This window comes from Rhinolophus sinicus, linkage group LG01, assembly GCF_036562045.2.
Source record: "Rhinolophus sinicus isolate RSC01 linkage group LG01, ASM3656204v1, whole genome shotgun sequence".
In the NCBI taxonomy this organism is placed as follows: Eukaryota; Metazoa; Chordata; class Mammalia; order Chiroptera; family Rhinolophidae; genus Rhinolophus; species Rhinolophus sinicus.
Genome location: NC_133751.1, coordinates 78,097,294 through 78,114,034, shown reverse-complemented (window position 1 = coordinate 78,114,034; position 16,741 = coordinate 78,097,294). Strand labels below are relative to the sequence as shown.

The following is a 16,741-nucleotide window of genomic DNA, read 5'->3' as shown; positions in this document are numbered from 1 at the left end:
GGCTTGTTCGCTATTGTATCCTTGCATGTAGCAATGACCTACTTTCTGTAGAATTCAAGCCTATTCTTAACATAAATTATGATTACTATTTTCCGTATCACATTTTATATACATATGCCTCTTGAACATCAGCAGGGCTACTCAGACATGTTTACAATTTCAACTATTGCTCTGCCAAACTCCAAGTTCAACAAACTGCTTTGGGAATTTTTAAGTACATTCTACTTAAGAAGTGGTGCTCTTCACACCAACTTCTTAATCTGAAATCAAGAACATATTAATACAGCTGATAGTTTTAAGCACTTTTGACTCAGCTATTAGCTAATAAGAGGTTGAGATACCAGCGAACAAAAGGCAAATCCAATATAATATAAATGTGTCTACTGATGGAAAAGGATAACTTAAGAAAATAATTCATTAAAAAGGTTTACTTTCTACAGACACAAGTTATAGGAAAAAATGCCTCTTTAGCAATCAACCTAGACTAAATCTACACGGCACCCTAGTACTTACAGACAGCTATAACCAAAAAGTTAAGACAGTGCAGTCTGTGTAACATGCCCTTACATCTCAGATAAGCAAAGCTTGCATTTAAACATACAGAGCTTGCTGACATCATTTTGCTTAACATCTCTCCAACTAAGAGGCTTACATTAGGGAGGTCTTTCTCCAGAGAAAGGAACTCTTTTTACAAAATTCTGCCACAATCTAGTTATAGTCAGATCTTTATTTAACATTTTCATCAGCCAACTTAGCGTTTTCCACCAACTCGGGGAGCAGAAACCTTCACAGGCTTCACAATCTTTTGCTTAGGTGCTGCCTTTGTGGGAGCCTGTAAAAAGATAATACATTATGTGGTATTTTCCCATGCAACTTTCTTTTTTAACCAATTACCTTCCCTTATGTCCAAATTCTGTATGTACCCTAGATTGCTTTCGTATTTAATTGCATTCCCAATATTACTCTTAAGAACCCTCCCCCAAAAGTTAAAAGTCCACCTTTCTATGAAATATAAATGAAATACAAAGGTACTATCATAGACTTGATGAGCTAAGGAGACAACAAATTATTTCAAAATAAACTTTAAGAAACAAAACACCCAGAAACCAGCTATGAACATTATTTCCATTAGAGCCCTGCACCAAATTCTTTAAAAACTTGAAGCTTTCATTTACCACAATTTGGGTTATAAAAAAAACCTTTCCTGTTGTTTTAAATAAGAAATCCGAGACAATCCCACAATTACCTTAGCAGCAGCCATTGCTGTCTTTTTAGATGCTTGCTTAGCCTTTTTTGCTTCCTTGGCAGCCCTGTAGGATTAAAAATAACTTAAGGTAAAGCACTTTACTCCTTAAGGGTACAGCTTATTAACAAGGAGCTGGGGTGTTTGGAAAAATGGAATTATCATATTCCTTTCCCATCTCCAATTTTTAGGATAAATCCAAAGGGTTTGTCAACAAATGTCATTAACCACCAAGTCAGCGTAACATAGAAATTGCAGTTTTAACTGCATACAGAAATTTCAACAAATCATTTAGACTATATCATAAACTTGATATTAAACCTAAATAATGCTGACAATGAAGGCTCCCTCACCTGATAGCTTGTTCTCGTTGAGCCTTCCTAACTTCAGGTTTCTGATTCCTCTTGGCCATTATATCAGCAAGAGACGCACCAGTGATGGCCCTCTGGAATTTGACTGCTCGGCGAGTTCTTTTCTTTTGAATTTCTTCCTACAAAACAAAAAGATGGGGAGCACACTTACGAACCTTGCTTCATGAATTTGGGGGAGAAATGAGTAAGTCTTTAAGGCAGGGGATGTGAAATCTTTTACGATTAATATTTGTCCTAGTCCATTTGGGCTGCTGTAACAAAATACCAGACTGAGAAGCACACAAACAATGGACATTTATTGCTCACGTTCTGGAGGGTGGAAGTCAGAGTACCAGCACTGTCAGGTGAAAACCCTCCTCTTGCTGTAGCTAAATCATCACATATGGGGACAGGGGAACCCTCTCTTGGCCTTTTTATTATGGACTAGTTAAGCCATCTATTATAAATCCTGGCCATTTTTTACTACTTTAAAGAGACAAAAAGTTAAACTCTGAGGAAGTTAACTGGCTAGTACTTTAAAAGTGATTTTAGTTAGACCATTTAAAGAACTTACTTTTGGAAAAAAATTATCAAATCTCAACTCACCTGTTTTGTTTTTACTCAAAGTATGATCACTGGGAGAAACAGTTAAGTTAGAAAATCATGTATGACAGGAAAGCCACCAAGGGTCAGGGAATCAGAACAATACAATTCAACCATTTGCTGCTGATTTTATACTGGAAACCTACACTACAGTGCTTCTGAGAAAAAAAAATCTTGCAGCGCACCGCTTAGTCCAAGAAAAATTAAAATATATGTGAAGAACTGTTTTTTAAAACAGGGATATGCCAAATATCTTTAAAATTTTAAACAGACTATATGGAAAAAATAAGGCACATTTGTAGTTAACTAAAACGCTCCTTTTACTTGTTTATATTTTTCCTTCTCTCAAATCCATTTTTAAAATACTTTTTATTGTGGTAAAATATACATAACATTAACTTGCCCATTTAAAGCATTTTTAAGTTTATAATTCAATGGCATTGAATACACCCACAATTATGTGCAATAACCACCACTATCCATCGCCAGAACATTTTCATCATCCCAAACTCTGCATCCATTAAATAATAGCTCCCCACTCCTTCTTCCCTTACCTCACCCCTGGTAACCTCTACCTTTTGTCTTATTAATTTGCCTGCTTTCAGTACTTCATGAAAGTGGAATCATATAACATTTGTTCTTTTGTGTCTGGCTTATTTCATGTAGTATCTTAAAGGTTCAGCCATGCTGGCTGTCTGGCTGTCAGCTTTTCAACACTGAAAAACATTCCATTTATATGCCACATTTTCTTATCCACTCTTCCACTGATAGGACACTTGGATTGTTTCCACCTTTTGGTGATTGTGAATAATAGTGCTACAAACATCAGTGTACAAATTATCTGTGTAAGTTCCTGCTTACAATTCTCTTAGGTTACATATTTAGAAATGGAATTGCTGGGTCATACAATAATTGTGTTTAACTTTCTGAGAAACTGCTAAACTCTTTTCCACAGTGCCTGTACCATCTTAAAACGCAACAGTGCACAAGGGTTCCAATTTCTCCACATCCTCACCAACATTTGTAATTTCCCTTTTTTGATAATGGCGATCCTACTGGATGTGTCAAACCCACTTTTAAATTAGTTTAGAAATAAATTTCTCCTTCCTCTGAACTCCCACAATACCTAGTAATGTCTTTCACCCATGAGTCTAAACACTCCAGCAAGCCTCCTGGATACTAACCCTACTGCCTTGGCACTTAAACTTTTTGTTGTAAATTTCTGTCAAGTTAAAAGAGCACTTCAAAAACACACCCAGTCTTCTTGAGAACTAGTATGCTGGAAGATTCTGCCGATTATCTGTGTTAGGACTAATCCTATAAATAATATAATCAAATATAATAATCAAAACCAAGTTCCCATAACTACTTAGTTTCCACCCACTGTAACACCTCAAACACTTCCATGGTGCCCTATGACCCAAGTATGCTATATGTTAATTTCTCTGACTTGGACAAAGGGACACTTTCAAATTTCAACTTGGTATTTACTGTAAGCCTAATAAGATGTATAAGGAGGCACTGTTAATATCAATCATTTTCACTTCACTGAAGCTTTGCAGTTTAGGAGCACATTCATATACCCTCTCATTTAGTTACAATTTTACAGAGCAGCAACTGAAGGTCAGCGTTTAAACAAATTAAGAGATGGCCCCACATCAAAGTGCATGTCACTTACCGACTGTCCTTTTTTGTGCTTTCTTCTGTAGAGAACAGTCCAGTTTATCTGTCGAGGATTCCTCTTGGAAAGGAATGCCGACTCACATTTTGCATTAAGAAATTGGAAAACCTGTCGTGACAAGTTCAAAATATAGAAGTTACCTACTCAACTATACAAAATAGAAAAGGCTGAGCTTGAAATCCTTAGCTAATTAATATTCTAGTTTTATCCTGTGCTTTTTACGAAATCGAGGCCCAGAGACCCAATAGTTTGTCACACAACTGGCAGTTAACTGGGTGGCACCTCCAAGATCTTTGCATTTGGTCCTGTCTTTTCTCAAGAACAGATAAAGCTACACTCATGTCGCAGGGGAGGGTCAAATTCTGGGAGGCAGCTAGTTCCTGTCCCTTCCGGGATTCCAAGAGGACCTGGTGGGTGTCCACAAAACGCCCAGATACCTCGGTGGCCTATTTCCCTCACTCCGAGACATTAGTTACACGAACTCCTAATTTCCGACCCGACTCACACTAGATCAAAGATCAAGACTGGCTCACTTAGAGGTTTCTGATCCTTACAACCACTACACACAGGGTCCCCGAAGCAAGCCTTTCAGGTACCACAAAGTGATGTGTTAAATGACACCGCCTAGACCGAATTAGACCGGTCTTTCCTCTTAAAAGGAGAAATCGCGTTTAGCCGACGCGGCCTTTTACCTTCCCGTCGGTCCTGGCGTAGCGCCTCCCGTGTCCGGGGTAGATCTTGTACCCACTGAAACTGCACAGCTCGACCCTGTAACGAAAAGCGAACACCCATCAGGAGGGGTTGTCTACGATGAGAAGCCATACCCAGGACGCCCGAGAGGGGTTCTACTCGAAGATGGAAGCGGATTAGGATGCCGGGATCCTGCTTACTTCATGGCTGCGGCTGCCGGAAAGAAGGAAAGATGGTGGAGAGGAGAGGATCATGGGTAGAGGCCTTCTCAGGACCGCGGGGAGCCAATCTCCTCCCCCAATTCCCTTTTCTAACCCGGGCGCTTGGTGATGACGTCACAACTACCAGGCGGTTTATCTGGGTTTTAGCTGCGGCCGCTTTGCTGCGGAGGAATTCTGCGAGAGGCGGCGGAAGCTCCGCGAGTGAGAGGGAAGTGACAGTCACCCAGGGAGGCAGGCGCTTGGTTTCGGAGTCACTCTCTCTTCCAGTCAAATGCCCTAAAGCCATCATCCTGTTGCAGGAATGTGAATTCTCCCTCTTACAGTTGAGTGACCCACAGACGAATACCCCGCAGGTAAAACTTAAAATCACATTTTTGCCCTCCGTGTTGGCCCATTTCCTCAATCAAAAACATTAAATTTTAATAGTTTCACCACTTGCAAAAAAAAAAAAAAAGACATCTGAACTGTCTCCCAAGCCGTGCGAATCGAGTCGTGCGTGATGGCGCGTTACATTCATTATAATTAACATTCATTGAGTGCTTTCTCTGTGCCAGAACTAATGCTAAAGCATTTACATACGCTAGTTCATTCAATTTACAAAATCCCTGTTACGTAAGCGCTGTAAGCGCCTTAGTACCGCAGAATGACGACTGCGGTAGGGGAAGAGCTAGGCTGCGGGGCTGTTTCCTATTGGAGCTCAGGGGCCAGTGGTTGCACAAAGAAGGGCATTGCTGGGAGGCCTGGAAAAGAGAGTTCTGATGAGACCCACCCGAAAGTCAACTCCTTAATCTCTCGAACCTTCTGTAACGCTAGATATACTTCAGCATAGGATAAATGGGGAGTGGCAAGAGGCAATCCTAGGAAACAGAAATATGATTGATTTATGCTATCTCTATAACAGCCTTACCCTATAAACTTTCTGTAAGGAGGTAGTTGAAGAGATTTGACAAATCCAATAAGGTGGCTGATTAAAGTTAAGAAAGCTGTACAATTTTGCTGGAACCAGTCTTAAGAATGAGTTAACAGAGATCTAGGTGGAATTGAAAAGCAAAGCAAAGAGGAGAAATTTGACAGCCTGAGCAAATGTGGTCAGCTGTTGAGAATACCTGGTATACTTCAGAAAGATATTGTCTATATAGATAATGGGCAGATAAATGCCTCAGCCTTTCATGGCTCGATGAACTTAATCAACTCTGACATCCATCCAACTCTTTGTTTTAAATCACTGCTGATTAAACAAATGTTTGATCATTAAAATAATTTTTTTTTTTTCTGAATAGTCCTGGTTTCTATAAACTCTGAGTCAGGCTGGATGTAAATAGAGGGTGGAGCCAAGATTTACCTGCAGGAATTTGGTCCTGTTTGCTCCACAGAACCCCAGAATTTATAGACTCTTTCCAAGCATTTTAGAAAGATTTTGCTTATTGGCCTTCAAAATTATGTTTGGCTTGACTAGCTTGGTGTAGTTAAAGCGGGAAACTGGGTCTTAAGGATTTTAGCCTTTTAACTCTTATTTCGTGTTGGGCATTCTTGAGCTAGTATTTCATGGTTCTTTGTAACATTGTGTGTATCATAAATGAAATTGTGCTCAAACACGCTTAGAATATGAAATTATACAGAAACTCCTAAAAACATTTTACGTGTGTCATAAAGCACAAGTTTCCAACACCATAAATTTTTGCTGAGTTTATCCTTACATTCTCTTTTATAGGCAAAAGGCTCAGCTGTACTCCATTCTCTTACTTATTTATGGAGCAATTTGGAACCAAAGTTGGAGCTCTTCTCAACTCTATATACCTCCTGAGAACAGAGCATTCTTCTCTTCACTGCTTCTTCACCTTTTATACACACCGCACCTTCTGTATTAATTTCCCATGGTTGCTATACCAAATTAGTACAAACTTGGTAGCTTAAAACATCGGAAATGTATTTTCTTTCCATTCTGGAGGCCAGAAGTCTGAAATCATTGTCACTGGACTGGAATCAAAGTGTCTGTGCTCCCTCCAGAAGCTCTGGGGCAGAACATGTTCCTTACTCTTCCCATTTCCACCTAGATAAACCCTCTTGAATTCCTAACCCATAGAAACTGTGAGATCATAAATGTTTATTGTTTTAAACTACTATGATTTGGGAATTGTTTATTAACATAGCAATAGATAATACAGGAGGTAAGGAAATTGTGAAGATCGGGACTTAGTGAATAGTGGTATCATTTGTTAAGACAGTTAAGAGTAAGGAGCATGTTTGTGGGGGAAAGAGTCAGTTTCAGAAAGACTAATTTTAAGATGCGGATAGGATATTAAGGTGGAATGGTTTAGTGGAAGTTAAACAAGTTCAGAGGAGTGTTTGCAATAGGATATATTTTAGGAGTAATGCACCTATAATAGTAGAGAATACAATATGTGGGATAACATCACCTAGTGTCACAGGCTTGCTTTTCTGGATGCATTTACTGACACTGAATTTAGGGTGCAAGATATTTATTAGGGATTAGGTCTTGTGAAATAAGGGGGAGAAAGCAGTATTAGGCAGGAAAAGTTAAATACATTGCAGGCCCAACTAAACGTCAGTCAGCCCTGCCAGGAGCTCTGGAACAATTATTGCCTATCAGAGTATCCCATGTTGGGCCAAATGATCAACCCTCTTTATAACCCCACTTTGCTTAGTCACCAGATGTGGGTTGCCCCGGAGAGTCACGACCTAAGGTGAGAGTCACGACCTGTTAGGTGGTTCTCAGCAGCTGAGCCAGACCCTGCTGACAGTTGGAGGATGCTGCTGACCACAATGCCCATTGTTGGGTAGCAAGCCCTTGCTTGCAGAAGGATCTGGAAAGTGCATCTCAGTGTTTACCACCCCTAGAAACCAAGTAAGTGCATTCTGAGTGTTTTCTTCCAATAGCATTCTCTTCTCAGGTGTAGGAAGGATCTTGCCTCTTTTAGAATATACCACCATCATTCGCAGCAGGCTGATCAATCCTAAGACTCTCAGGCATTGACTTCAGGGATGGCTTTGAAAGCAACATCTAGTAACTGGGTTAGAAAATTACCAGGTTGAAAAATTACACAGCATTAAAAATTATGAAGTATTCTTAAAAATTATAAAGTAGTCTTTAAAAATATCTAGGGGGGCTGGGTGAAAAAGGTGAAGGGATTGAATAGTACAAACTGATAGTTACAAAATAATCATGGGGATGTAAAGTAAAGCATAGGGAATATAGTCAATAATATTGTAATAACTATGTATGGTGCCAGGTGGGTACTAATGGGGGGATCACTTCCTGAGTTATATAAATGTCTAACCACTATGCTGTACCTAAAACTAATATAATATTGTATGCCAACTGCAATTGAGAAATAAAAAATAATTTAAAAAAAGAAAGTGCATAACAAAAATCTAATCAAGTTGTCATATGTAAGTACCAATTTATGAAATATAGGGGACAGAGAGACATGTGAAATGACTCCGCTGGGATGCAGTTGGCATCTACAGGGTGACTTAATTTCTTCAATAACATGTGAATTGAAAGGAGGGGGAGAGAGAGAGAGAGAGAGAGAGAGAGAGAGAGAGAGAGAGAGAGAGAACAAGGGAGAGAGAGAGAGAGAAGAAGAAGAACCTATGGACAGGACTAGCTGCATAAATAATTTTCAGGGCTCGGTATAAAATGAAAGTGTGGGGTCCTTTTTACAAAGAGCAGGAAAATGATGCTGTTAGAGGTACTAAAATGTTAAGCTACTTCCTTCCTTCTGCAATCTGTCTCTTGACCTTTCATGGTATTTTTTTTCATTTGCTATTTGAAGTCATGCTCCCTCAGGTGAGGACATTTGCAGGGGCCTGTGCAGCCCCTCATAGGTGCCCAGGGATCTGCTCTGGGACTTGACGTGTGTACTGGAACACGCAAGGCACACCAGCTCTAGGGTTCCCCTCCTTCGAGTAGCTGGACCAACATGCTGTGCCCTAATAAAGATGGGGAAGTGTAGCCAGCATCTCCTTCCACCGTCCTCCTGGCCTAACCCACTGCAAACTGGCAGTACCCTGGGATGTGCTATGTACCTGGAGACCTGATGGGAATGGGCATAAAGCCACTTGTGGAAGGCACAGTGGTGCTGCCAGATTTGGAGAGAGGGGACGGAGAGGCGGAGGCTGGCATCAGCAAACTGTAGAATCAGCGATTCTCCAGGACCCATCCCTAGAAAGTAAGGAGTTTCCGGGAAGTAAGCCCACATGTGAGCTGAGTCTCCAAGCTCAGGGCACATGCTCTATTATCCCACTGTACTTCACTTAACAAAACACAAATTCAAAGACAAAATTATTAAGACTTTCAAGACAATAACTGCAGAGCATTAAATCCCAAGTACCGGATGCTCCTGAGTGCGGGCCCTTCGTGAATACACCAGTTGCACAACTTGAAGATGGTTCTGCCTATAAATTAAAATAAATTTAAGAGCCTCCTCAACCAATTAAAACGTATGAATCTCATTTGAGGCTCAATTTGAACAAACAAGCTGGACAGACCATGGGGTAACTTAAATACTGACTGGAGTTTTGATATTAACACATACTTTAAGTGTTGTAATTGTACTGTGATTATGTTTGATTTAAAAAGCTTATATCTCCAGATATATAGTAAATATTTACAGATGAAATAACATGATGGCTGGGATTGCCTTAGAATAATATAAGGGAGGGTCCAGTAGGTAAGGGCATGGATGAAAAATAGATTGACCAGGAATGGATAATAGTTGAAGCTGGGTGTTGGGTAAGAGGGTTCATTAAAATAATCTGTGTATTGTTGCATACTCTTTTAATTACTTTTCCATGATAAAAAGTTTCAAACAATTGCTTTGGATCGAAAAGATTTAAGTCTCACAATTCATTCCTGAAAAATAGGAAGAGTACGTACCACCTGTATTATTATATTTTCAAATTATTGTTATTTTTTTATTGGGGAACAATGTGTTTTTTCCAGGACCCATCAGTTCCAAGTCAAGTCGTTGTTTTTTTTTGTTTTTCAATCTAGTTGTGGAGGGTGAAGCTCACTGGCCCATGTGGGAATCAAACCAGTAACCTTGGTGTTATTGTTATGAGCACTGTGCTCTAACCAACTAAGCCAACTGGCCGCCCACCTGTATTATTTTTTAATAAAAAAAATTTTTTAAAGCAAAAATAAACTTTATACAAGAATGTTTATAGCAGCTTTACTCCAGACCAGTGGTTGCTTCTGCGTGGGAGGGGAAGGATTGAGTGGGAAGGGATATAAGAGAACTTTCTGTGTTAATGGTAATGTTCTATATCTTTATGAGTTTAGAGTTAATATACAGTTTGTCAAAACTCAGGAAATGTTTGTTTAAGATTTGAGCATTTTATTGTTTGCCAATTTTATTTTAATAAAGGAAATTGTAAGTAAATATTGAGTGAAATATATGCTTAAGTATATAGGAAGAGGTGTACTGATACATCAAAAAATAAGATGGGTGGAGGGATACATATGTGATGAAAGAAGCATAATAAAATGTTGATAAGAGAATCAAAGTGGTGAGTTTGTGAGTGGTCACTATAAAATTCTTTCAATTTTTCTGTGGGAAATTTTTTCGTAATAAAATTTTGGGATAATAAAGGGAGCCATCTTCTGGAATAAAATGGTATTACTGATTGGCTCAAAAAGGCAAGAACAAAGCATGATGCATTTATTATTTGGTATATAATAATTTTACTATTTTTCACATTCTCTATTAGTTCTCACTCATATGCCCAAGCTGTTTTCTTTGGCTGGAAATCTTTCTTCCTTTCTACGAGCTAACTTCCTACTCAGATTTTCCTTCCTCTATAACAGAGGTCTGCAAATAGTAAATATTTTGGTCTTTGTAGGCCAAGAGGCAAAATTGAGGATATTATTATATAGGTGTTTATATAACAAGAAAAAAACAATTTCCAAATTTTCATTGATGAAATTTAAAACAATTGAGTACCAGTTTTTGTAAAACAGGTCTACTAAAATAGAAGAATGAAATTCTTTTTTTGAGAGGTGGAGGATAACATTTCTCTTAATTAGGGTTCAAAGTTATTCCCTACCATCAAAATCAACCACAGATGTTCATCTGTTAATCCTGATCTATAATGATATTTTCCAAATTTAATCTTTGAAAAGCGTCTTTTCACCCAGATAAACACTGCCCAATACTGATGTCAATCCAAGGGCATGTGATTTAAATTGAGCATATTAATCTCTTGAAAGGCAATTATACAATTATATTAGATTATTCTCTTAATATTTTTCTCTTAGCATGTCAGATTAATCATTTCTAATTTAAAGTTAAGTGAAAGCTCCTCAATTGCACAGTTAAATGGGTCTTGAAATATGAAAATTACCGTTGTATTTGCATTGAAAATTACTGTTGTATTTGCATTGAAGTATTTGCATTGAAGTCTAAAACTGTAGTTTGAGCTTGAAAAATAGAACCACTGCAAATTTGTGTAAGAATGGAGATCTTGCTTTTGGTTTTAACTTGTGCGTCAAATAATGTTAGGCAACAGTTTGCCAAATCCTGCTAGAGAATATCTATATAAAGTAGCCTTTTGAGTTTATTATCTCATTTGAGGGCATGGAAGGGAATTTGTAATATATTTTAGTTTAAAGACATTGTTATTCCTATTTTCTTCTGTACTATAGATTTGTGTTGTAGTTAAATATGAAAATCTTAGTGATTTCAAAGTTTTGAAAATATAATTTCAGAAAAGAAAACGTTAACACACAAATTTGCATTCCTCAGCGTATCGATATACTTTATATATTTCTGTTTGATATTATCCTTTCTTAACTGGAAAGGAAGAAAAGGTGAAAAATTTTAAAAGGGTCCAGCCCAGTGGCTCAGGCGGTTAGAGCTCCATGTTCCTAATTCCAAAGGCTACTGGTTCGATTCCCACATGGGCCAGTGGGCTCTCAACCACAAGGTTACCGGTAGGAGTCCTCGACTCCTACAAGGGATGGTGGGCAGCGCCCCCTGCAACTAAGATTGAACACTGCACCCTGAGCTGAGTTGCCACTGAGCTCCCAGATGGCTCAGTTGGTTGGACCGAATCCTCTCAACCACAGGGTTGCCAGTTCGATTCCTCGACTCCCGCAAGGGATGGTGAGCTGCACCCCCTGCAACTAGCAATGGCAACTGGACCTGGAGCTGAGCTGTGCCCTCCACAACTAAGACTGAAAGGACAACAACTTGACTTGGAAAAAAGTCCTGGAAGTACACACTGTTTCCCAATAAAATCCTGTTCCCCATCCCCAATAAAAAATCTAAAAATTTTAAAGGGTATGAGACAACCAGAAATAGGTCACAGGGAAATTTTCAAAACATATTACTTGAAAATAGCAGGACCAAATCTATGTACAGCATATATTCATTTTTGTTTTAAAACAATATGTGGAGGCAGGGAGTCTAGATATACTCCCATTATTAAAAGATTGAAAGGAGGGCAGCTGGGTGGCTCAGTTAGTTAGAGCACGAGCTCTGAACAGTAGGGCTGCTAGTTCGATTCCCACATGGACCAGTAAGCTGTGCCCTCCACAACTAGATTGAAGACAACTAGCTACTGCTGAGCTTCCAGAGGGGTAGCCAGATGGCTCAGTTGGTTAGAGCATGAGCTCTTAACAACAAGGTTGCCGGTTCAATTCCCCCCATGTGATGGTGTGCTGTGCCCTCTGCAACTAAAGGTTGAAAACGGCAACTGGATTTGGAGCTGTGCTGCGCCCTCCACAACTAGACTGAAGGACAACGACTTATAGCTGATAGGCCCTAGAGAAACACACTATCCCGCAATAAAATGTATTAAAAAAAAAATAAAGCTGGGTTTGGAGTCAAAGCTCAATAAAAAAAGATTGAAAGGAAACACACAACATATTAACTGTCTTTGGGCAGGGAGGTTATGTAAAATTTTTATTTTTACTCTTTGCTTGCCAGTATTTTCCAAGATTTTTACAATAATGTATTAAAAAAATAAATGGATACATGCTACATTATTTTAAAATGGAAAATATATCTTGAAGGACAAAGGAACATCTAAAGACACATTTAGACTCCTTTGGAGATTATTGCTAGCATTAAAGTTTGAAAACTTGTCTGACATTCTATGCACAAGCAATTGTGTAGCAGCACTATCCCGATAATTATTATAGTTAGATTACTTATATCAGCTACACTGGTGTATGCCTTATTTGAGAGGCAAGTAATTCATCTATATTTTGAATTTTCCTTCTCGCAGAGAGAACTTCTCTTCAGTATTGAGCAAATTTTTTGTATCTCTAACTGATGTTAATAGAGCCCCAAATGAAGTAGACCATCACATATAATTACAGAATGAAGTCTTCAGCATTTAAAAGCTACTTGGAAGTTGATTATCCTTCTTTCAAGATTCTCCAGAGAAACGGAATCAATAGGGTGTGTGTGTGTGTGTGTGTGTGTGTGTGTGTGTGTGTGTGTATCTGTGTAGATTTTAAAGAATTGGCTCATAAGATTATGGAGGCTGGTTAAGTTCAAAATCTGCAGGATGCTGGCAGGTTGGAAACACCCAGCAAGGAGCCAGTGTTGCAGTTCAAGTCCCAAACCTGTCTGCCACAGAACTCCATGCTGTTTTGGGGAGGTCAGTCTTTTGTTCTGCTCAGGTCTTCAGGTGATTGCATGAGGCCAATCCACATTGTGAAGGACAATCTGCTTTACTCAAAGCATACCAATTTAAATGTAAATCTTATCCAAAAACAACTTAACAGAAACATCCAAAATAATGTTTGATCATACATCTGGGCAATGGAGCCCAGCCAAGGTGACACATAAAATTAACCATCACACTCCTCATTTAAAAAAACGAATCAGGAATGTGGGGTGGGGGTGGAGAGTAAAACTATCACTCTTGTAAATGAACTTCCTGAGCTTTTAAGCACTCAGTTTTCCAAGTATAAAGTTAGAACTGTTTCTTTAAACATTCACTTGATTTTCAATTGGGAATATGAGAAATCACTTTTATAGGTTTCACTGCTTTTAAGAAACTCCTCAATAGAGATAATGAAATAAAATAAAAATTTCTTCAACAAAAGACAACTTCTTCCCAGTTAATCAGATAAAGGCACCTGAAAAATATCTCAGTGGCTTTATTCTTAAAATTTCTTTTTACTTCGACCTCTTCTTTTTCTCAGATATTTGCTGATATATGGGGGAAAATAAAATAAAAATGTTATTATCTCATCTTGAGAGGGTTAACCCTTCCATATTCATTATTTTGGCCCTGACATTGCATGGTATTTAGGATTGATGCCTTAAAACTGTTCTGTCCACCTTCCTGAAATCTCATTGCTTTGGAGAATGCTGGGCTAACAGTTTATTTTTAGACCGGTGGTGGAGACAGTCATTCACTGGTCCCCAAACCTATTTCGTTTTCCTCTCCCTGAGAGAGCTTCCAATTCGTTCAGCACTAACCCCTGCACAGAAGCCCAGATAGAACCTCCTTATAGTAATAAGGCATAATAGTTAGCCTCTTTGTCCAAATATTATGGTAGAATTTTATTATTGAAATTATTTAACTTTGGTTCTAAACTTCTTTTTGATTTCCAGACCACTTTGATAATCTGAAAGAACTGCAGCCCCTTTTCTAGACAAGTGCACAGACAAAATGCATGAAACCGTTTGTGCATAAGCTTTTGCACTGTTTGGTTTTTATTATTGTGTAACACCTGTTAAATAATAATACATAAAATGAGGAAAGTTAATACTTATTTGGGGCTTCTAGATAACCCATGAATATATATTTCATAGTGGCAGTCTCTTCTTCCATGTTATAGGTCATAGATAAGGGAGCAGGACCATAAGAGTCTACTAATGAATACTAACCAGAGAAGAAAATGTTTAATTTTATGCCTTCACATAAAGATTTTGTGAAGCCTTCACATAAAGATTTTTTATTGTAAAAAAAAATTGGCACCATTTCAAAATCTTACTGTCAGTCCTTATATTAATAACTCAGTTTTAAAACTTTAAAATTTCAAAGTTATTATTATATTTACTTCTTTCAAATATAAGTTCTCATTCTAATTAAAAAACCTTTGTTTTGTCAAGATAAACTGAACTCTCCACAAATGCTGTTCAAGTTTCCTTTCTATCTAGTCTCTTAACTTCCTGTTATCTAAACTTGTATATAATACTTTCCTGAAACTGCTCTGTTAAAGGTTACCATCCACTATTACAATAGTCTCCTTCCTGCCACTATTGTATTTTTCAATTCATCCTTGTTATATGAGCAGCTTAACCTTTCTAAAACACATTTCATTTTGTCAATCTCTCACTCAAAAACACCAAGTGAAAACTAGTAAAATGAATGGTGGGAAGTAAGGTGAGGCCAGATTATGGTGGCCCTTGAAAGCTTAATTGCAAGAGGGATGTTTTTGAGGAGGGGATTAACAACGATAAAAGGTGTTGTTTTACTTAGCTCATGCCAGTAGCAGTGGGCAGATGAATTAGAGACGGGGACCTAAGTCAGGGCTATCAGCTGTTGCAGAGATCAGGTATACTGTGCTGATAGGAAGGACAGTCTTTCTGTGCAGTCTTTCTGTGGGGTCTGTGCATGCCAGAAAAATGCTACCTTATTGAGAGGTTCACAGTGTTGGTTATTAGAGTCCTCCAAATTGATGGGAGCTTGCAGGGTTTAACAAATATACAAGGTGAGGCAGTTTAGTTATAGTTAAGTGTAGCAATTTGATTTTAGATGTAAAAGTACAATGTATGTGAAGCACAAAAGAGTTTCTGTGGTGTGATTTAAAGGGTTGCTGGTTCACTTGGGCTTATGGGACATCTGGCCAGGAACATCTGGCCACTTCCTTTGAGAGCCATGACCCTACTTAGTTAACCCTGTAAAAGAAATCCTTTGGCCTTTCCCTCAGGATCCCAGGTCAGATGATCCAGGCAAAACTCTGGTTCTGCTATTGCTGTAAACTTGCAGGAACCTGTGCTCCTCAAATGCCCCCTCGGCTTCCAGGATTCCCTACCCACGTCGTCGTTACCCTGTTAAATTGCACAGAACTGTCACCCTTCCTCCCTCGCTGAGCTACAGACTCTCCTTAATCCTTACCAGCAATTCCAGGGCACAAAGGTTAGTAGGAGGCAGTATTCAGGCTTGCTTTGTTCTTACACCTATATAGTAAGAGATGTGCTTTTTAGGTAAGGAGTTGCTTTGATAGAAGAAAAAAAATTCCTAGTCTGAATTCCCTCTTCAGAACTAGGAAATTTTTCTCTAGACAAAAACAGTGGGAAATAGAGTTAAAAAAAAAAAAGGTAAGCAGGTGTAGTCAGAGAAATAGAAGAACCCAGGAAGGAGAGAATGCTCACAGAACCAAGAGCCTGTAAATCTAGAAGTATGAGTTACTGGATTTTCCCAAACAGAAATTATCAGAGATTTTGGATATTGCTGTTTCAGAAAGAGGAAAGTTCAGAATAAAGGTTACAAGAGGGAATAGAGAAATGGGTAGTAGAAATTGGAAATCCCTTTTGTACATTCTTTGGTGCTATCAGGTTAGTTTCTCTCTTCCTGTGAGCACATCTTTATTATCACCTGCCCTCACCTGCAGCCTGTGCTAATGTCTTTTCACCTACCGTATTTCTCTGAAAATAAGACTGGGTCTTATATTAATTTTTGCTCCATTAGGGCTTATTTTCAGGGGATGTCTTATTTTTTCCTGTACAACAATCTACATTTATTCAAATACAGTCATGTCATCTTCTTCTGGAACATTGTCATAACATACCAAATGCGTCCGTCTGGCTGACGATCTTAACTGGGGCTTATTTTCGGGGTGGGTCTTATTTTCAGAAAAACACGGTACTTCTGAACTGTTTAGTCTACCCATCTTTTAAGCCCTAGCTCCATTTTACTTCCTCCTTCAAGTCTTCTGTGAAGATTGTAGCTTCCATTTTTTCCT

General features: G+C 38.6%; 1 protein-coding gene across 1 annotated transcript; it reads right to left on the bottom strand.

The window, feature by feature from the left end:
- Nucleotides 1–707: 707 nt before the first annotated feature.
- Nucleotides 708–4,874, bottom strand: RPL24 (ribosomal protein L24). Its single transcript, XM_019711222.2, has 6 exons — nt 4,768–4,874; nt 4,570–4,645; nt 3,875–3,985; nt 1,597–1,733; nt 1,247–1,310; nt 708–832 (listed from the first exon to the last, which is right to left on the bottom strand). Exons 1-6 carry the CDS (start codon nt 4,770–4,772, stop codon nt 752–754), a joined length of 474 nt encoding a protein of 157 aa, XP_019566781.1. The 5' UTR covers nt 4,773–4,874; the 3' UTR covers nt 708–751.
- Between the last annotated feature and the right edge of the window lie 11,867 nt (nt 4,875–16,741).